This window comes from Oncorhynchus tshawytscha, linkage group LG28 (assembly GCF_018296145.1).
Source record: "Oncorhynchus tshawytscha isolate Ot180627B linkage group LG28, Otsh_v2.0, whole genome shotgun sequence".
NCBI lineage: Eukaryota > Metazoa > Chordata > Actinopteri > Salmoniformes > Salmonidae > Oncorhynchus > Oncorhynchus tshawytscha.
In genome coordinates, this window is record NC_056456.1 from 15,609,800 (window position 1) to 15,632,617 (window position 22,818).

General features: G+C 41.1%; 1 protein-coding gene across 4 annotated transcripts in view; it reads right to left on the reverse strand.

Annotated features, from left to right (window-relative positions):
• The window catches only part of spidr (scaffold protein involved in DNA repair), an 84,845-nt gene that overhangs the window by 30,671 nt on the left and 31,356 nt on the right, over window positions 1–22,818 (reverse strand). For all 4 annotated transcript variants that reach the window (XM_042308358.1, XM_024391387.2, XM_024391386.2 and 1 more), the window contains 3 exons: window positions 21,194–21,482; window positions 15,238–15,448; window positions 14,715–14,947 (listed from right to left, as the gene is read on the reverse strand). In XM_042308358.1, the coding sequence (XP_042164292.1) occupies window positions 14,715–14,947; window positions 15,238–15,448; window positions 21,194–21,482 (733 nt within the window). The remainder of the gene's footprint in view (window positions 1–14,714; window positions 14,948–15,237; window positions 15,449–21,193; window positions 21,483–22,818) is intronic.

Here is a 22,818-nt window from a genome sequence, read left to right on the forward strand (position 1 = left end):
CGGGCACCACCAGTACAGAGCTTGCTCAGGAATGGCGGTGGGAGTGCATCTGCACGCACAGTGAGGCAAAAACTTTTGGAGGATGGCCTGGTGTCAAGAAGGGCAGCAAAGAAGCCACTTCTCTCTGGGAAAAACATCAGGGACAGACTGATATTCTGCAAAAGGTACAGGGATTGGACTGCTGAGGACTGGGGTAAAGTCATTTTCTCTGATGAATCCCCTTTCCGATTGTTTGGGGCATTCGGAAAAAAGCTTGTCCGGAGAAGACAAGGTGAGCGCTACCATCAGTCCTGTGTCATGCCAACAGTAAAGCATCCTGAGACCATTCATGTGTGGGGTTGCTTCTCAGCCAAGGGAGTGGGCTCATTCACAATTATGCCTAAGATCACAGCCATGAATAAAGAATGGTACCAACACATCCTCTGAGAGCAACTTCTCCCAACCATCCAGGAACAGTTTTGTGATGAACAATGCCTTTTCCAGCATGATGGATCACCTTGCAATTAAGGCAAAAGTCATAACTAAGTGGCTCGGGGAACAAAACATTGATATTTTGGGTCCATGGCAAGAAAATTCACTAAACATTAATCCCATTGAGAACTTGTGGTCAATCCTCAAGAGGCGGGTGAACAAACAAAACCCCACAAATTCTGGCAAATTCCAAGCATTGATTATGCAAGAATGGGCTGCCATCAGTCAGGATGTGGCCCAGAAGTTAATTGACAGCATGCCAGGGCGGATTGCAGAGGTCTTGAAAAAGAAGGGTCAACACTTCAAATATTGACTCTGCATCAACTTCATGTAATTGTCAATAAAAGCCTTTGACACTTATGAAATGCTTGTAATTATACTTCAGTATTCAATAGTAACATCTGACAAAAATATCTAGACACTGAAGCAGCAAACTTGGTGAAAATTAGTATTTGTGTCATTCTCAAAACTTTTGGCCACGACTGCACACTATTTTTGATTCCGTCTGGAACTTTAGTTTTCCCAGATATGACTATTATATTATGATCACTATATCTGATGGGTGTTGGATACTGATTTAGAGCACATTTCTGCAGCATTAGTAAAGATGTGGTCAATACTAAGGATTCATGTCACTGCGCCACAAAGATTTCACATCAAGTGAACCTGATATTTAGTAATGATAGTGTAACTTTGATCGCCAATGACGTTGTACATTTTGAAGCAGGCCGCTCATAAATTCAGAGCATTATAATGTTCCTCAATTAATTCCGTGAATTTCAGCAGTAGGTCGAGGCTATCTAGACACAGAGCACTCTCAGGACGCACCCAGAGTAGACTATAGAGTTGTCAAATCATACAAACTTTGTAACGGCATTCAAACAAAAGTTAAATGACTAAAGTTGCTAAGGTTGCGAGATAACTTCTAACGAATGACAGAATGTCCTATTTGGCAAAATCGAGTTGATGATTATACAGAAAGCAGATCAGGACATGAATAACAGCGAGATGGAGAGAGGAAAATGTTTCAATATCAAGGTATCTTAACGGGGACCATTCTACTCTCATAATGTTCGTTGATCACACATTCTATACCGAAGCTCTCATATGGGCAGCAATTACGAGACAGCGCAGAGAAGCGTGGGACATGTTATAGCGGTATTTTGACATGTAAAGGCAAGACATGCTTTGATAATGCAACATATGGATTACATAATAAAGTGAGGAATTTTCATGTGAGACAGGAGTCATGATTTTGAGTTTGTTGGATTGGGACGATAAGAAACTAGCCTAGGCTCTACATGTGGCTATATAAGGCTACTACATGAGTCAATAAATATATTAATAATACACTTGACTTAGGCTACATTATTGCATGCTAAAAGTTTCTGATCAGATAGATGATCAAACAAATAAATGAGATACCACTTCCACTTGTCCTGACAGAGATAAATGATCCAAATATATAGACAAATTCAGTGAAAAAAAATCACATTGATTGATAATCAGACAAGTCACAGGCTTTTGGTTGGGAGTAGGCCAGGCAACTGCCCGCGTGAAGAGCAAGACTTGAATAACATGTTGCCATGTTTCATGAGCGGAAATAAAAGATCCCATACATTTTCGAATATGCACAAAAAGCGTATTTCTCTCAAATTCTGTGCACATTCCTGTTACTGAGCATTTCTCCTTTGCCAAGTTCATCCATCCACCTGACAGGTGTGGCATATCAAGTAGCTGATTAAACAGCACAATCATTACACAGGCGCACCTTGTGCTGGGTACAATAAAAAGCCACTCAAATGTGCAGTTTTGTCACACAACACAATGCCACAAATGTCTCAAGTTTTGAGGGAGTGTGCAATTGGCATGCTGACAGCAGGAATGTCCACCAGAGACTTTGCATGTTAATTTCTCCACAATAAGCCACGTCCAACGCTGTTTTAGAGAACTTTGCAGTATGTCCAACAGGCCTCACAATCGCAGACCACGTGTATGGCGTTGTGTGGGTAAGCAGTTTGCTGATTTCAACGTTGTGACATCAGCAACGTTGTAGTGATGGTGGGGTTATGGTACGGGCAAGCGGTGGAATTATGGTATGGGCAAGCGGTGGAATTATGGTATGGGCAAGCAAAAGCTACTGACAACGAACACAATAGCATTTTGTCCATAGAAATTTGACAAATGCATAGAGATACAGTGACGAGATCGAGGACAATTTTCGTGCCATTCATCCACCGCCATCAGCATGATAATGCATGGACCCATGTCGCAAGGATCTGTAAACAATTCCTGGAAGCTTAAAATGTCCCAGTTCTTCCATGGCCTGCATACTTACCAGACATGTTACCCATTGAGCAGATTTGGGATGCTCTGGATCGACATGTACGACAGCATGGTGCAGTTCATGCCAATATCCAGCAACTTCGCACAGCCATTGAAGAGTGGGACAAAATTTCACAGGCCACAATCAACAGCCTGATCAACTCCATGCGAAGGAGATGTGTTGCGCTGCATAAGGCAAATGGTCACACCAGATACTGACTGGTTTTCTGATCCACGCCCCTACCTTTTTCTTAAGGTATCTGTGACCAACCAATGCATATCTGTATTCCCAGTCATGTGAAATCCATAGATTAGGACCTAATTAATTTATTTAAATTGACTGATTTCCTTATATGAACTGTGACTCAGGAAAATCGTTGAAATTCTTTATATTTTTGTTCAGTTCGGTAAACTTCTGCTACAGCTTAGTATGAAACGTAGCCGTAATACTGAGGCGGCACTACGCTCTTAAACTCTTGATGGTTGCTAGGCAGCGCCAGTTAACCATCCTCCTGCCAGTAGTTAACTTTGCAAAGCATTTCACTTCTACCATCTCTTCACATAGCCCACCACTAAGCATGCGCTGTTTTCTTAACCACAACTGGATGGATCCATAAAGAATTAATGTGGGAATAAATATCAATGAATTTTGAAAATATTGGAATAAAGTAGGCTAATTTGAATTTGAAGGCATGTATCAAATTGTTGTTTACTGAAACTCCCAAAGTCATCCAACCGTTCTAATACATTTGAAGCAATAGCCTACCCACGTGTGGAAAACCAGATGATCATTTCAGCACGATTTGATTAGGACAGCGCCATCGCACTGCTTTGAGACAAGTGTGGGAACTCGTCTCGATAAATCAATAGATGTCAGATTTTTGTTTTCACCGAATCTCTGTTTGTATATTTGTAGGGCTGTCCCCAACTGTAAAAAATCTTGGTAGACCGAAAGTCGTTTGTTCTTTCGACAACTCGATTGGTCAAAATATGTATTTTTATATGTAACTTTTTCCACATTTTGTTATATGTAACTTTATCCACATTTTGTTACATTACAGCCTTATTCTAAAATGTATTAAATACAATTTTCCCCAATCAATCTACACACAATATCCCATAATGGCAAAGTGAAAAAAGGTTTAGAATTTTTTTCTAATTCATAAAAAACAAAAAACAGGAATACCTTATTTACATAAGTATTCAAAATTTAGCTCAGGTGCATCCTGTTGCCATTGATCATCCTTGTTTCTACAAGTTTCTACAAGTTGATTGGAAAGGGAAAGGGGGATATATTGTCAGTTGTCCAACAATGTATTCAACTGAAATATGTCTTCCGCATTTAACCCAACCCCTCTGAATCAGAGAGGTGCGGGCTGCTGCCTTAATCGACATCCAGGTCTTCAGCGCCCAGGTAACAGTGGATTAACTGCCTTGCTCAGGGGCAGAACGACATATTTTCACCTTGTCAGCTCGGGGATTCGATCCAGCATTGGATGGAGCTCACTTGTGTAAATTCAATTGATTGGACATGATTCGGAAAGGCACCCACCTGTGTACATAAGGTCCCACAGTTGACAGTGCATGTCAGAGCAGAAACCAAGCCACGAGGTCGAAGGAATTGTCCGTGGAGCTCCGAGACAGGATTGTGCAAAGGCACAAATCTGGGGAAGGGTATGAAAAAATGATTGAAGGTCCCAAGAACACAGTGGCCTCCATCATTCTTAAAATGAAATAAGTTTGGAACCATCAAGACTCCTCCTAGGGCTGGCCGCCCGGCCAAACTGGCTCATCGAGGGAGAAGGGCCTTGGTAAGGGAGGTGACCAAGAACCCGATGGTCACTCTGATAGAGCTCCAGAGTTCCTCTGTGGAGATGGTTCTCCTTCTGGAAGGTTCTCCCATCTCTGCAGCACTCAACCAATCAGGCCTTTATGGTAGAGTGGCCAGACGGAAGCCACTCCTCAGTAAAAGGTACGACAACCTGCTTGGAGTTTGACAAAAGGCACCGATAGGACTCCGATCATGAGAAACAAGATTCTCTGGTCTGATGAAACCAAGATTGAACTCTTTGGCCTGAATGCCAAGCAGCACATCTGGAGGAAACCTGGCCAATACCATCCCTGCGGTGAAGCATGGTGTTGGCAGTATCATACTGTGGGCATGTTTTTCAGCATCAGGGACTGGGAGACTAGTCAGTATTGAGGGAAAGAAGAACAGAGCAAAGTACAGAGATCCTTGATGAAAACCTGCTCCAGAGCGCTCAGGACTTCAGACTGTGGCGGAGGTTCACCTTCCAGCAGGACAACAACCTTAACTTCTTGGTAACAGGGGGAAGTATTTTCACGTCCGGATGAAATGCATGCCCAAATTCAACTGCCTGCTACTCATCCCCAGAAGATAAGATATGCATATTATTAGTAGATTTGGATAGAAAACGTTCTGACGTTTCTAAAACTGTTTGAATCATGTATGTGAGTATAACAGAACTTATTTAGCAGACGAAACCCCGAGGACAAACCATTCAGATTTTTTTTGAGGTCACTCTCTTTTCAATGGGTTTTCATTGGGAGTCGTTAGAAATTGGTTGAGGTTTTTCCTTTGTGTAATGAAGAAGTACAGAATTCTTGAACAAGGGTCACGTGAAGTGTACTGTTAGATGGAGGCGGATGACCAGAAAGCTAGCTACAGTTTGTTTTCCTCCTGTATTTAACACAGATCATCGTCTTCAATTTTATTGATTATTTCCGTAAAAAAATACATAATGGTGTATTACAAAAGTAGTTTGAAATGTTTTGACAAAGTTTACAGGTAACTTTTGAGATATTTTGTAGTCAAGTTGAGCAAGTTGGAACCGGTGTTTTTCTGGATCAAACGTGCCAAATTAAATGGACATTTTGGATATATATCGACGGAATTAACTTCTTATGGCTGCAGGGGCAGTATTGAGTAGCTTGGATGAAAAGGTGCCCAGAGTAAACTGCCAGCTTCTCGGTCTGTTGTTAATATATGCATATTATTATTAGTATTGGATAGAAAACACTCTAAAGTTTCCAAAACTGTCAAAATATTGTCTGTGAGTATAACAGAACTGATATTGCAGGCGAAACCCTGAGGAAAATCAAACCAGGAAGTGGCTTCAATTGTGAAAACTCCATGTTCCATAGCCTGCCTTTGCTCCATTTAAAGGGATATCAACCAGATTCCATTTCCTATCGCTTCCTCAAGGTGTCAACAGTCTTCAGACATAGTTTCAGGCTTTTATTTTCAAAAATGAGCCAGAAAGATAACATCGCGTCAGGTGTTCGCATGAGTTTTGCTCGCGCAACAGAGTTTGGGCAGCCATTGCCTTTCCCTCTCCTACTGAAAAATACAGTTGCTGTTGATATATTATCGATTATATATTTTAAAAACTGATTATAAAAAACGTTTGACATGTTTCTGTGGACATTACGGAAACTATCTGGTATTTTTCTGCGTTGTCGTGACCACTCTTTCCTGTGGATTTCTGAACATAACGCGCCAAACAAACGGAGGTATTTTGGATATAAAAATAATCTTTATGGAACAAAAGGAACATTTATTGTGTAACTGGGAGTCTCGTGAGTGAAAACATCCGAAGATCAAAAGGTAAACAATTAATTTGATTGCTTTTCTGATTTCCGTGACCAAGCTACTTGATGCTAAGTGTACATAATGTTTTGTCGAGCGATCAATAAACTTACACAAATGCTTGGATTGCTTTCGCTGTAGAACATATTTTCAAAATCTGACACGACAGGTGGATTAACAAAAGGCTAAGCTGTGATTTCCTTTATTGCACTTGTGATTTCATGAATATAAATATTTTTAGTAATATTGTTTGAATGTGGCGCTATGCAATTCAGCGGTTGTTGATGACAATTATCCCGTTAACGGGATTGCAGCCAGTTAATCGAACAAAAGGACCATTTGTGATGTTTATGGGACATATTGGAGTGCCAACAAAAGAAGCTCGTCAAAGGTAAGGCATGAATTATATTTTTATTTCTGTGTTTTGTGTCGCGCCTGCAGGGTTGAAATATGCTTTTCTCTCTTTGTTTATGGAGGTGCTATCCTCAGATAATAGCATTGTTTGCTTTTGCCGAAAAGCCTTTTTGAAATCTGACATGTTGGCTGGATTCACAACAAGTGAATTTGTGATTTAATGAAAGTTTGATTTTTATAGTAATTTATTTGAATTTGGCACTCTGCATTTTCCCTGGCTTTTGGCCAGGTGGGACGCTAGAGTACCATATATCCCAGAGAGGTTAAGCACTGTGATGGACATTTTTATGTTTGTGCTTTTTTAATAACCAATTTCTGTGTTCATGCAAATTAACACCAGGGAGAAATCCTCACTGTAGTATCTTCAATTTGGCAGTACTCCCAAACCCTTGATTTGAGAACGATCTCTCAGTTTCAAGGTCTCCACTTATAATAGTTATGAATAATGAATAAGCAACATCATGCAATTATTACTTTGTGTGTCGGTATATAAAATAATTAACGGGACTGTCCCATTGCAGCTCCTGATCGACATGTATACTGGCTGCACTCAGTTGGTTGGAACCTCTCCAGCTTGCTGATAATAAACAGAATGATTAATTTAAGACTGACTTCGAGTGTCCCTGTGTAAAATTTCCACAACAATTTGACATCAACAAACAGGATGATTGATTCTGCCTGCGGAGCTTTCCAGTGAGGGTCTGCGAGGAGAAGTGGTGCCATGTTTTATGAAGCGTGAGGGAAATTCCACTCCACACCCCTACCTGGGCTTGAACCAGGGACACATTGACAACAGCCACCCTCGAAGCATCGTTACCCATCGCTCCACAAAGCCGCGGCCCTTGCAGAGCAAGGGGAACAACAACTACTTCAAGGTCTCAGGGCGAGTTACGTCACTCATTGAAACGCTATTAGCGCGCACCCCGCTCACTAGCTAGCCATTTCACATCGGTTACACCAGCCTGATCTCGGGAGTTCATAGATTGAAGTCATAAACGGCTCAATGCTTGAAGCACAGCGAAGAGCTGCTGGCTGTCACGACTTCCGCCGAGGTTGGCTCTCCTGCCCGTTCAGGCGGTGCTCGGCGGTCGTCGTCACCGTCCTACTAGCCACTACCGATCCCTTTTCGTGTATCTGTTGGTTTTGTCTGATTGGTTTCACCTGTGTGTTGTTTAGTTAATTAGTGTCTGTATATAATGTAGGTTGTCCCACCCTTGTTTTGTGCGGGATTGTTTATTTTGTCATTAATTTTCGTCTGTCGGTGTTATTGTGTTTCTTATTCTCCGGTTAGTCTGTTATCCTGTGTTTGGATAATTTCACCCTGTGTGTGTTTGGGTTGACCGTGTTTGTTTTGTTCACCGGAGAATAAACTTTATATCGCTATCTGCTCTCTGCGCCTGATTCCACCCACCTTGATTAGATGTGACACTGGCAAACGCACGAAAGTGCTGTTTGAATGAATGCTTACGAGACTGCTGCTGCCTACCACCGCTCAGTCAGACTGCTCTATCAAATATCAAATCCGACTTAATTATAACATAATAACACACAGAAATACGAGCCTTAGGTCATTAATATGGCCAAATCCAGAAACTGTCATTTTGAAAACAAAACGTTTATTCTTTCAGTGAAATATTTTATCGTATTCGTAACGGGTGAAATATTTTATCGTAATCGTAACGGGTGGCATCCATAAGTCAAAATATTCCTGTTACATTGCACAACCTTCAATGTATTGTCATAATTACTTAAAATTCTGGCAAATTAGTTTACAACGAGCCAGGTGGCCCAAACTGTTGCATATACCCTGACTCTGCGTGCAATGAACGCAAGAGAAGTGACAGTTCCCCTAGTTTAATAATGCCTGCTAACCTGGATTTCTTTTAACTAAATATGCAGGTTTAAAAATATATCCTTGTGTATTGATTTTAAAGAAAGGCATTGATGTTTATGGTTAGCTACATACGTACAATGATTATGATTTTTTCGCAAATGCGCATTTGTTAAGTCATCCCCCGTTTGGCGAATTTGGTCTTCAAACAGTTCGCAACGAACTGGCGGCCCAAACTGCTGCAAATAGCCCGACTCTGTTGCACAGAATGCAAGGTAAGTGACACAATTTCCCTATTTAAAAGGAATTCATGATAGCAGGCAATATTAACTAAATATGCAGGTTTAAAAATATATACTTGTGTATTGATTTTAAGAAAGGCGTTGATGTTATTGGTTAGGTACACATTGGTGCAACGACAGTGCTTTTTCGCAAATACACTTGTTAAATAACCGTTTGGCAAAGTAGGCTATGATTCAATGATAAATAACAGGCACCGCACAGATTATATGCAACGTAGGAAAAAATAGATAAACTAGTAATATCATCAACCATGTGTAGTTAACTAGTGATTATGTTAAGATTGATAGTTTTTTATAGGATATGTTTAATGCTAGCTAGCACCTTACCTTGGCTCCTTGCTACACTCACATAACAGGTAGTCAGCCTGCCATGCAGTCTCCTCGTGGAGCGCAATGTAATCGGCCATGATCGGTGTCCAAAAATCCTGATTGTTATGAAAACTTGAAATCGGCCTTAATTAATCGGCTATTCCGATTAATCGGTCAATCTCTAGACCAGACCCTTACTGTGAGCTGCCCAGGAGGAGACATCATCCGTGAACAATTGAGGGATGGCAACTGATTTCAGTAAGTCACTTGAAATTAATAAATTAAGTCGAGTAACGCGTAAAAAGGCTATTCACTAGTCTTTTGAGAAGACTAGAACTAGGGTGTAACGGTACAATGGAAAGCCCCGCTGACAGCAGTCTGTAGGTATTTATTAATTAGTGTCTACATGGTCGGCAGCCACTACAAATAGCACTAGGTTATTCACAAGGAAAGGACGTATCAAGAGAATTGTTGTACATTCACACACACACACACACAATTATGTACGTATGTTTGTACAGTTGAAGTCGGAAGTTTACATACACTTTGGTTGGAGTCATTAAAACACGTTTTTCAACCACTCCACAAATTTCTTGTTAACAAACTATAGTTTTGGCCAGTCGGTTAGGACATCTACGTTGTACATGACAAATCATTTTCCCAACAATTGTTTACAGACAGATTATTTCACTTTTACTTATAATTCCAGTGGGTCAGAAGTTTACATACACTAAGTTGACTGTGCCTGTAAACAGCTTGGAAATGTCCAGAAAATTACGTCATGGCTTTAGAAGCTTCTGATTGACATCATTTGAGTCAATTGGAGGTGTACCTGTGGATGTGTTTCAAGGCCTACCTTCAAACTCAGTGCCTCTTCGCTTGACATCATGTGAAAATCAAAAGAAATCAGCCAAGACCTCAGAAATACAATTGTAGACCTCCTCAAGTCTGGTTCATCCTTGGGAGCAATTTCCAAACGCCCGAAGGAACCACGTTCATCTGTACAAACAATAGTACGCAACTATAAACACCATAGAACCACACAGCTGTCATACAGCTCAGAAAGGAGACGCGTTCTGTCTCCTAGAGATGAACATACTTTGGTGCGAAAAGTGCAAATCAATCCCAGAACAGCAAAGGACCTTTTGAAGATGCTGGAGTTAACCAGTACAAAAGTATCTATATCCACAGTAAAACGAGTCCTATATCGACATAACCTGAAAGTCCGCTCAGCACGGAGGAAGCCACTGCTCCAAAACCGTCATAAAAATGACAGACTACGGTTTGCAACTGCACATGGAGACAAAGATTGTACGTATTGGAGAAATTAAACAAAAATAGTGACCATTGTTACTTTTGGAGGAAAAAGGGGGATGCTTGCAAGCCGAACAACACCATCCCATCCGTGAAGGGGGTGGCAGCATCATGTTGTGGGGGTGCTTTGCTGCAGGAGGGACTGGTGCACTTCACAAAATAGATGGCATTATGAGGCAGGAAAATTATGTGGATATATTGAAGCAACATCTCAAGACATCAGTCAGTAAGTTAAAGCTTGGTCGCAAATGGGTCTTCCAAATGGACAATGACCCCAAGCATACATCCAACGTTGTGGCAAAACGGCTTAAGGACAACAAAGTCAAGGTATTGGAGTGGCCATCACAAAGCCATGACCTCAATCCCGTAGGAAATTTGAAGGCAGAACTGAAAAAGCATGTGCGTGGAAGGCGGCCTACAAACCTGACTCAGTCACACCAGCTCTGTCAGGAGGAATGGGCCAAAATTCACCCAACTTATTGTGGGAAGCTTGTGGAAGGCTACCCGAAACGTTTGACCCAAGTTAAACAATTGAAAGGCAATGCTACCAAATACTAATTGAGTGTATGTAAACTTTTGACCCACTGGGAATGTGATCAAATGAAATAAAAGCTGAAATAAATCTCTCTCTACTATTATTCTGACATTTCACATTCTTAAAATAAAGTGGTGATCCTAACTGACCTAAAACAGGGAATTTTTACTAGGATTAAATGTCAGGAATTGTGAAAAACTGAGTTTAAATGTATTTGGCTAAGGTGTATGTAAACTTCCGACTTCAACTGTATATAGTACCAGTAAAAAGTTGGGACAAACGTACCCATTCTAGGGTTTTTATTTAATTTGACTATTTTCTACATCGTAGAATATTAGTGAAGACATCTGAACTATGGAAAAACACTAACGGAATAATGTAGTAACCAAAATAGTAGCCACCCGTTGCCTTGATGAAAGCTTTGCACACTCTTGGCATTCTCGCAACCAGCTTCATGAAGTAGTCACCTGGATGGCATTATAATTAACAGGTGTGGCTGATAAAAAACTCATTCTTAATGCATGAGCCAATCCGTTGTGTTGTGACATGGTAGGGTAGGTATACAGAAAATAGTCCAATTTGGTAAAATACTAAGTCCATATCACAGGAAAGGAAGACATAGAGTTACCTCTGCTGCAGAGGATAAGTTCATGAGAGTTAACTGCACCTCAGATTGCAGCCCAAAAAAATGCTTCAGAGTTCAACAGACACATCTCAACATCAACTGTTCAGAGTAGACTGTGTGAATCAGGCCTTCATGGTAGAATTGCTGCAAAGAATCCACTACCAAAGGACACTAATAATAAGAAGAGACTTGCTTGGGCCAACTGATTGGCTCAAACACATTAAAACTTCTTATGGCTGCAGGGGCAGTATTGAGTAGCTTGGATGAAAGGTGCCCAGAGGTGCCCAGAGTCAACGGCCTGCTCCTCAGTCCCAGTTGCTAATATATGCATATTATTATTAGTATTAGATAGAAAACACTCTGACGTTTCTAAAACTGTTTGAATGATGTCTGTGAGTCTAACAGAACTCGTATGGCAGGCGAAAACCTGAAAAGAAATCCAAACAGGAAGTGGGAAATCTGAGGTTGGTCGATTTTCAACCCAGCCCCTATTGAATACACAGTGGCATATGGATAATGTTGCACTTCCTAGGGCTTCCACTAGATTTCAACCGTCTTTAGAAACTTGAATGAGCCAGATGGGAGTTCTTTGAGTCAGTGGTCTAGCAGAGAGCCAGGTCCTGGTGAAGCGCATTTCACATGATAGCGACCTGCGTTCCACGACTTCTCTACAGACATAGAAATTCTCTATTGAAGATTTATGATAACAACATCCTAAAGATTGAATCTATACTTAGTTTGACAAGTTTCGTCGACCTGTAATATAACTTTTTTAAGTTTTCTTCCGGCGTTCGGATGGACCTGCACAAGCTTTTGGATTTGTGTACTAAACGAGCTAACAAAAGTAGCTACTTGGACATAAATAATGGACATTATCGAACAAATCAAGCATTTATTGTGGAACTAGGATTCCTGGGAGTGCATTCTGATGAAGATCGTCAAAGGTAAGGGAATATTTATAATGCGATTTCTGATTTCTGTTGACTCCAACATGGCGGATCATTTTACTTATTTTCTGAGCACCGTCTCAGATTGCACTTTTTTATTTTTTTAATCTGACACAGCAGTTGCATTAAGGAGAGGTATATCTATATTTCCATGTCTAACAATTGTATTTATCCACATTTATAATGAGTATTTCTGTAAAATGATCTCTGCAATATCACCAGATGTTTTTGGAAGTAGTGAACATAACGCGCCAATGTATACTGAGATTTTTTTAATATAAATATGAACTTTATCAAACAAAAGATAAATGTAATGTGTTACATGAAGTCCTATGAGTATCATCTGATGAATATCATCAAAGGTTAGTGATTAATTTTATCTCTATTTGTGCTTTTTGTGACTCCTCTCTTAGGCTGGAAAAATGGCTGAATTATTCTGTGAGTTGGTGGTGACCTAACATAATCGTTTGTGCTTTCGCTGTAAAGCCTATTTGAAATCGAACACTGTGGTGGGATTAACAACAAGATTACCTTTAAAACAGTATGAAATACATGTATGTTTGAGGAATTTTAATTATGAGATTTCTATTGTTTTGAATTTGGCGCCCTGCACTTTCACTGGCTGTTGTCATATCGATCCCGTTAACGGGATTGCAGCCCTAAGAAGTTTTTAAGAAGGAAAGAAATACACAAATGAACTTTTAAAGGCACACTTGTTAATTGAAATGCAATCCAGGTGACTGTCTCATGAAGCTGGTTGGTCTTTTTTTTTTAACAAGCAAAATACCATAAATCCTATGTGAAAGATGTAGCCTACCGAATCCATCAGTAAGAGAGCCATTCATTTGGCTCCCCATTTGGCTCCCTAGCCTGTATCACAACCGGCTGTGATTGGGTGTCCCATAGGGCACGTCTGGGTTTGGCCGACGTAGGCCATCATTGTAAATAATAATTTGTTCTTATTAACTGACCTTCCTAGTAAAATAAAGATTAAATATATATATATATATATATATTTTTTTTCATCACTGCAGGAACAATAGGTATACGGAGAACCTCATTCTGGTCCAAATTTTGGAAAATTTGTGCCCTCACAGAATTCAGCCATAAAAACGGAAATCAACAATATAAAAAAAAATATTGACCTTATTAGGGAATCAACTACAGTGGGGAGAACAAGTATTTGATACACTGCTGATGTTGCAGGTTTTCCTACTTACAAAGCATGTAGAGATCTGTAATTTTTATCATAGGTACACTTCAACTGTGAGAGACGGAATCTAAAACAAAAATCCAGAAAATCCCATTGTATGATTTTTAAGTAATTAATTTGCATTTTATTGCATGACATAAGTATTTGATCACCTACCAACCAGTAAGAACTCCGGCTCTTCCCTTTGTGAGGATTCTACATACCCCGTAGTCTTGTGAAAACAATGTGATCAGATTGTTAACATAGCTAAAACGAGCCTGACTCAAAGCAGCCTCAAATGTTTCCAGCCAATACATTTTTAATTAAATAACATTACAGCTCTGAAGTTCACAAGCAACGAGACACTTTGGCTTTGGTTAAAGGCAAGTAGGCTACAAATGCATACTAGTAGTAATCATTTCCCCTGCTCAAGTAATCTACACATTCTGGGTGATGAGATACAACATTGTCACCTCACTTGCTTCTTCTCTGGCGAGCTCTCATTGGCTATTGCTGATCACCGTTCTCAAAACTTGCACATCTCAAACTACGGGACGTCTGGGACAACTCAAAGACGGGATCAGTAGCCCTCAGATTGTGTCTCTGACCTGCTCGCATTAAACAAGAGTAGAGGAGACTGCACGACCCGAGTAGGGGAATTTTGTCTCGGATCTCATAAACTTGTCTGGGACAGCTAAATCGGGGCCAAAATCTTGTAGTGTGCGCCCGGCTTTACAGTTAGTTTACCATGTAAACACTCACAACAGGCCATCACATTCAACCTCATAGGGACTTCATGGTAGATTAAACAAGATATCAGACATGTTGCTGAACTCTACCTGCTCTTGCCCTTCTGGAGAGGAGGCGGCACTCTAGGGGATCGGCCAGGAGCTCTGGACTTGAGTGAAGCCCCAGTGGAGCGCTCCCTGATGGGGGTACAGTAGACCCTCTGGACCACCACCTCCACATCCTGCCCCACTGACCCAGCCTGGCCCAGGCCCTCGATGGCCTCTAGGAGCGAATGACACCCTCCGCTGCTGGCTGCACCTGGGCCACCCTGGCTGCATAAAGACTGGAGATTTGGATAGAGGAAAAAACACACTTATTGGACCCGGACATCATATTGTACCTGGACAAACATGGGAGAATATTTGTGTTACCGAATTAAGATTTGAGACACTGACAACATAGCAGGTTAGCCCACACTATACTTTACCCCACTGGTACTAATTGTTACTGTGTAGAGTGCAGACCACCAAAATAATAGGGCTAATCAAACCTGGGTTAACATCAATAGAATATAACTTTATTGTCCATTCTAGGTGGAATATCTGCCAGTAAATATAGTGAAACCCAACCCACCTGTTTGACCGTGCCATCTCCCTCTGGTGAAGTCTTGTTGATCTCAAGCTGGCCAAATGACCTGGTCAGAGAGTATGGGTTGCATCTCTCCACTGGGACCAGGGCTCTGGGGAGGGACATGCTGGTTTGCTTGGTGTCAGAGTATACCTTCTGGCTGAAGTGTGTGTTGAGAATAATGCTATTATGTTGGCCCTCAATCATGAGACTTTGCCTGTAGAGAAAAAAAGGGTTAATTTTGAAATATAGAGTAGAAGTTGTGTTGTACCAAATCTTGTTTAGTAAATTGACAGAAAACTATAGATGGTATTTGACTCGGTCATCTGTCACACATGCAACATTCAGGTTAAAAGGAGTGGAAAGATTGAGTAAACTAAAAGTATAGATTTAGGGGGGGGGCTCTGTTCTTGCATAAGACTGCAGCGGCAGGAAGGCTGAAGAAGACGTATGATGAATGTCAAATGTAGATCGATTGATAAGCAGGCAGCCGCCTCCACCTCCATCGGTCTCCTCACTCTCTAAACACCCTACCCCCAGGCACGTAGCAGATTCAGGTGGGTTAGCCTGCCCCCATGCTCCATGGAAAAATGCAATTGAACTGATAAGTTTGGAATCTTTCGCTGTATAGAAAGCTGCATTTTTCTTTTCCACAACAGTGAATTCAGACAGGCTGTTCCGGATACTGTGAAAAGTGGCACGCCTGACCAAACATGCTTCACAGTACGCTCCAAATCCCTCGGAGATAGTGGAGCTGTTTTTTTTATGTGGTTGTTAACACTTTCTTTCTTCCTGTTATTTTTTATAAACACCCTCAATTCAAATTCAGAATAGCAGCCTATGTACATTTCAGTTGGGGCTTAATAAAACTAGAAAGGAAATGTGTGCATGTCATTTGACGATCCTTTGTATGTAAAGAGGCTGATCAATGTCTATTTTTTGTTTCCCTTTAATATCAGGAGAAACCACTCATATTAATCAAGTAGCTAGAGAAAAATACTTAAAACATGTTTTATCAACAGTCAAGCATTTCAGCTTGTTAAGAATATTCACTTCACACCCATCTGAACAATAATTTACCAGACAATGTCCATCCTTTGAAAGCAATCCATCTAATTCAGATCGCATTATTTCTCTAACTGTTTATTATGTGGATGATACAAAGGTCTGACTCAATATTTATTTTGATGTGACATAGGTAATAACATGGCTTATAGTTGACTCAGGGTCAACCACAGTCTCTGTGGCTTCAGCTTACATGTGCCAGCCTGCCTCTGACTGGTGATAAGATGGAGGAGCCAGGGTAATAAAATCACACTTCATACAATGTAGACTACAGTTGCTTTCAATATAACAAATTTCATATTTGAGGTAATTGAGTAAACCTTTAAAAAAATATGTTGTTATCTAATATTCGGGAGGTGCACATTTCTGGTAGTGTCAATCATCAGGAAATTATAAATAATAGCTTGTTTTAAATGTTGTCCAGAAGTGAACAATTGCACACACTATAGTTCCACACGTGCAATGTTTTAGTTATCATTTAGCCTAAGACTTATCAATGTTAATAAAGCCTATTAATATAAATAGGGTGCTTCATTACACTCAATTAGTGTCAGTATCAAGGTTTTGAAAAACCTGTTTTCTACATTTAATCTATCAGTGTCAAGGCTATCCTAAAGGAGCAACAGGAAGTGTGACCCTGCACAGTGCAGGTGACTGTTGGGAACTAGTACACGTTCCCTACGTGTCATCAGACAGGTAGTTAGGTTAAGGAGCGGCTGCTTTCGTCAGAGGCCGAGTCAGTGAGGTGAATAATGTCTGCAGGTATTTCCACTCTGCTGCTGGCTATCTGTGCTCTCTGCCCACTCACAATGAGTGGGAGGCGGAAGGAGGGAGGGGCCCGGCCCACTCAGTGAAGGAGTATGGGGGAGGGAACAATTCACGTGTCACACAAGAAGCCGATCGACAAAAGATCAATTTTACAAGCATCGCTAATTTGATGAATTCCTGGGTTTTTCCACTTCTGGCTGTTCTATTTGGCTATTGTTATAGCCTCGCTACTGTTATTTTTCACTGTCTTTTTTACTGTTGTTTTTATTTACTTACTTATTGTTCACCTAATACCTTTTTTGAGTCTGTAAGTAAGCATTTCACTGTTGTATTCCGCGCACGTAACAAATCAACTTTGATTTGAAATGTAAGAGAATGAATGGCTACGAGGTTCAGCATTAGGCAAATAAGCTAGATTAATAGTTGGTCTATATCTCATTACCAAAATATGAAATTGGGTCTAAAGAACAGATTCTGTAGGTTATACACTGAAAAAATATATATAAACGCAACATTCAACAATTTAAATGAGTTACAAGAAATTAGTTATAAGGAAATATATGAACTGTATGTAAGGTTTCACGTGACTGGGCAGGTGCACAGCCATAGGTCCACCCACTTGGGAGCCAGGCCCAGCCAATTAGAATGAGTTTTCCCCACAAAAGTGTGTTATTACATATAGAAATACTCCTCAGTTTCATCAGCTGTCCCGGGTGGATGGTTTCAGACGATCCTGCAGGTGACGAAGCCGGATGTGGAGGTCCTGGACTTGCGTGGTTACACGTGGTCTGCGTTTGTGAGGTTGGTTGGAGATACTGCCAAATTCTCTACGACATTGGAGGTGGCTTCTTGTAGAGAAATGAACATTCAATTCTCTGGCAATAGCTCTGGTGGACATTCCTGCAATCAGCATGCCAATTGCACACTCCCTCAAAACCTGAGACATCTGTGGCATTGCACATTTTAGAGTGGCCTTTTATTGTCCACAGCACAAGGTGCCCCTGTAATGATTATGCTGTTTAATCAGCTTCTTGATATGCCACACCTGTCAGGTGGATGGATTATCTTGGCAAATGAGAAATGCTCACCAACAGGGATGTAAATACATTTGTGCCCAAAATCTGAGAGAAATACGCGTTTTATGTATATGGAACACTAAGAACTTTTATTTCAGCAAAAAAAAAAAAAAAACGGGACCAACACTTTACATGTTGCGTTTATATTTTTGTTCAGTGTAAATGATTGATTTTGCTTTCAATAAGTCAGTGGGGGACTACTCTTCTCCACTGCTGGTGAAAAACAATACAGAGAAAAGAGAACTGCTATGATATTGCTAAACCACTGATACACTACACTGTGTGTGTGTGTGTGTGTGTGTGTGTGTGTGTGTGTGTGTGTGTGTGTGTGTGTGTGTGTGTGCAATAAGAGCCGCATGTGTTTTCAATCCTGTCCTCTTGACTTCTTCCACTCTGTTCCCAAATGCTCCAGAAAAAAAGCCCAGTGTTTTTTCCCGGGCCGGCTTGCTGGAAATGACCTAACTACTCCACTGCCAGGAAGAGGAATCCGAAGCAGCATTCCCTGGAGCAGCTTTTGACGTCAGAGCACCGAGTAGGCCCTTGGACTTCCGCCAGGCCAGCTCAGAGCCTGGATATTCCAGAGCTGCATGCTGGACTCCCAAACTAAACCCCCAACAGCTGGAACCAGCCTCTATCTTGTGCCCAAACAACTTCACACACCCCAACTACTCTGACTGTGTATACACTACACCATTGCATAAGTTCCAGTAACACATTATAACACATTTTGAAACAGAAAGTACAGGTAGGCCTATATTAGAAAATATAATTGAGATTTACATTTAACATTTTAGTCATTTAGCAAATGCTCTTATCCAGAGTGACTTACAATTAGTGTATTCATCTTAAAGGGATAGTTCACCCAAATTAACATTACAAAATGGCATTGGTTTCCTTACCCTGTAAGCAGTCAATGTACAAGGTATGACAGCAACGCATGGTTTCGTTTAGTTTCCCTGGCACTGTTTTCACATGCAAATGTTTTAGCATTCAAGTCATGTGACTGTTATTAGCACTTTTCACACATATTCAAATCATCTACAGTGCAATCAAAGTATTCAGACCCCTTGACTATTTCCACATTTTCTTACATTACAGCCTTATGCGAAAATTGAATAAATTGTTTTTTTTCATCATCAATCTACACACAATACCCCATAATAACAAAGCAAAAACAGGTAGACATTTTTAAACATTAAAAATAAGACTGGGGCCTTCTGAGTGGCACAGTGGTCTAAGGCACTGCATCGCAGTGTTAGCTGTGCCACTAGATATTCTGGTTTGAGTCCAGTCTCTGTTGCAGCCGGCCGCAACCGGGAGACCCATGGGGCGGCGCACAATTGGCCTAGCGTCGTCCGGGTTAGGGGAGGGTTTGGCTGGCATGGATGTTCCTATCCCATCGCGTACTAGTGACTCCTGTGGCGGGCCAGGCAACCAAATCAAAATCAAATCAAATGTATTTTTATAGCCCTTCGTACATCAGCTGATATCTCAAAGTGCTGTACAGAAACCCAGCCTAAAACCCCAAACAACAAGCAATGCAGGTGTAGAAGCACGCAACCGTCAGGTGTACAGTGTTTCCTCCGACACATTGGTGCGGCTGGCTTCTGGGTTAAGCGGCGTTGTGTCAAGAAGAAGTGCGGCTTGGCTGGGTTGTGTTTCGGAGGACGCACGGCTCTCGACCTTCGCCTCTCCCGTGTCCGTACAGGAGTTGCAGCAATGGGACAAGACTGTAACTACCAATTGGATACCATGAAATTGCAGATTATTTTTTATTTTTGAATAAAAACTGAAATATCACATTTACACAAGTATTCAAACCCTTTACTCAGTACTTTTTTGGTAGTGATTACAGCATTGAGTCTTCTTGGGGACGCTACAAGCTTGGCATACCTGTCTTTGGGAAGTTTCTCCCATTCTTCTCCGCAGATCCTCTCGAGGTACATTTGTAAACATTTCTAAAAACCTGTTTTCGCTTTGTCATTATGGGGTACTGTGTGTAGATGGATGAGGGAAATGTTTTATTTAATCCATTTTATAACAGGGCTGTAACGTGGAAAAAGGGAAGGGGTCTGAATACTTTCCAAATGCACTGTATAAGTGACTGTTGCGCTTCACAATCAATTTGAGATACTTTTGGATGATTTGGACATGGTGCGTGAACAATGCTAATATCGGTCCCATGACTTTAATGGGATTTGTGCCACAAATGCTAAAACTGTAGTATGTGGAAACAGTGCCAGGGAAACTAAACCAAAGCATGAATTGCTGTCATACCTTGTCAATAGACTTGCTTACAGTGAGTACTTTTACACAATAATGTGAATATTGCAGATAGTCAGATTAATATAATAATTTGAGTAAAATGTTTACATTCTCTGGAAGAAGAACTATTTCCCAAATAATCCTGTTTACATGGACACATCTGAAATCAAGCTACCCGATGGCACTGATAAATGCAGAAAATCTAAATAAGCGTTATACCACAGCAACCGTGTTATATTTGGGAAGCATATTTGATTCGGAGTTCGGACATATAAAGTTTGTATGTGAAAACGACTTCTAAGACGCATCTAATTCAGTAGTTATGAACTCTTCACTTGCGCTGAAGAGGGAGGCTCGCTCGGCTAGTGCTAGCACAGGCACAGATCAAATACACTGGAACGCCTTTTATTGCTCAGAAAATCAGGTGTTTTAAAACGCCATATGCTTACTTTGATTTTGACCTCACGCCGATTATGGTCAGTATAACTTTGCAATTTGGGTAACTATCCCTCTAAGATAGCTAGGTAAGACAACCACATATCACAGTCAAAGTACATTCTCCCTCAAAGTAATTATCAGCAAAGTCAGTGATAGTAGGAAAAGACAGTAGAAAATAGTAGAAGATAGTAGAAAAGACAAGTGCAGGAAACGTAATGACTATAGTTTTTCTGCATGAGGAAGATGTGTAGATAACATAATGACTTGGGCATTTCCCCTTTTAATATTACATTTTTTACTTGACACCATAACTTTGCATTATTAACTATTGCAGACTAATGCTCTCTCACCATGGTGGGTATATATGGATGAGGTCTCGAGGCACAGGCATGAGCTGAGCAGTCGTCTCCTTACTGAACAGTACCAGGACCCGAGCTCCGTTTCTGGTGGAGAGGGGGGGGGTGTGGTCTGTAGCAGAGGGATTGTGCTGTTCAGGTCTTGTCATAGTGGTGGTGGTGTTGGATGGAGGCCTGTGGTGGCCTGTAGCAGGGGGGTGGTGTTGCTCACACAGGGCCAGCTGCATGCAGCTCTCCTCCTGGACTGACAGGACCTCCAGTACCAGCACCCCAGGCTTATCGACTGGAGGAGAGACAAGAACAACACAGATGGTGTGTGATGTGAGTGTCTATGTGGGTCACTTGCCTCACAGGGTTAGGGTCAATTCAGTTTTCAATTAAGGAAGTTAAATAGAAATTCACTTCCTGGATCTGAAAAAAGTATTCCAGAACAGTTTCACTCAGTGTCACTCATAATGTAATATCTCTTATAACAGTGATTATGTGAATTAATAAAGTAGGCTATAACTATTATGAAATGCAGAAACTGGAAAGCTCATACATTCAATGAGGTTCTTGCAAAATGCTATTGGGTCAATCTTGTGTGCCTGCCGCATCCAGCAAGCTGAGAGTGGCTCTAAAGAACAAAACATGCCCAACGTCCCAATTCAAACAAACCTGTCATAAACAAATAAGCAGAGTGTGACTTAGCTCAATGTAATGTGTGTGTGTAACACTGACGATCTATCATGCCGTTTGTGATGTGAATCAAGACCATATCAGTGCACTCCAATTCAATGCAAGACAAAGCAGCTCTACGTTGGAGTATGTAACTATCACTGATGTTTGCCTGAGGGGATTGTCAACAGGAGAGTAAATCAAAGTCAGCACTAAGTGGAAGGAATTGTTAGAACATGTATCATATCCAGAGATATGTTCCTCCATTTGGCACACAAGACATACTATAATACTATACTGAACAAAAATATAAACGCAACATGCAACAATTTCAACGATATACAGTTCATATAAGGAAATCAGTCAACTGAAATAAATTCATTAGGCCCTAAATCTATGGATTTTACATGACTGGGCAGGGGTGCAGCCATGGGTGGGCATAGGCCCAGCCACAGGGGAGCCAGGTCCCAGCCAATCAGAATTTGTTTTTACCCAAAAAGGGGCTTTATTACAGACAGAAATACTCCCCCACATTTCTCCAGCATGCTAGCGGCCATTGAAGGTGAGCATTTGCCCATTGAAGTCGGTTACGACGCCAAACTGTAGTCAGGTCAAGACCCTGGTGAGGATGACGAGCACGCAGGTGAGCTTCCTTGAGATGGTTTCTAACAGTTTGTACATAAAATCTTAGTCTAGGTAACCCCCAGTTTCAACAGCTGTCCGGGTGGCTGGTCTCAGACGATCCTGCAGGTGAAGAAGACAGATATGGAGGTTCTGGGCTAGCGTGGTTACCCGTGGTCTGCGGTTGTGAAGCCGGTTGGAAATACTGCCAAATTCTCTAAAACGAAGTTGCAGGTGGCTTATGGTAGAGAAAGGAACATTAAAGTATCTGGCAACAGCGTTGGAACATTTCTGCAGTCAGCATGCCAAATGTAAAAACTTGGCATTGTGTTCTGACAAAA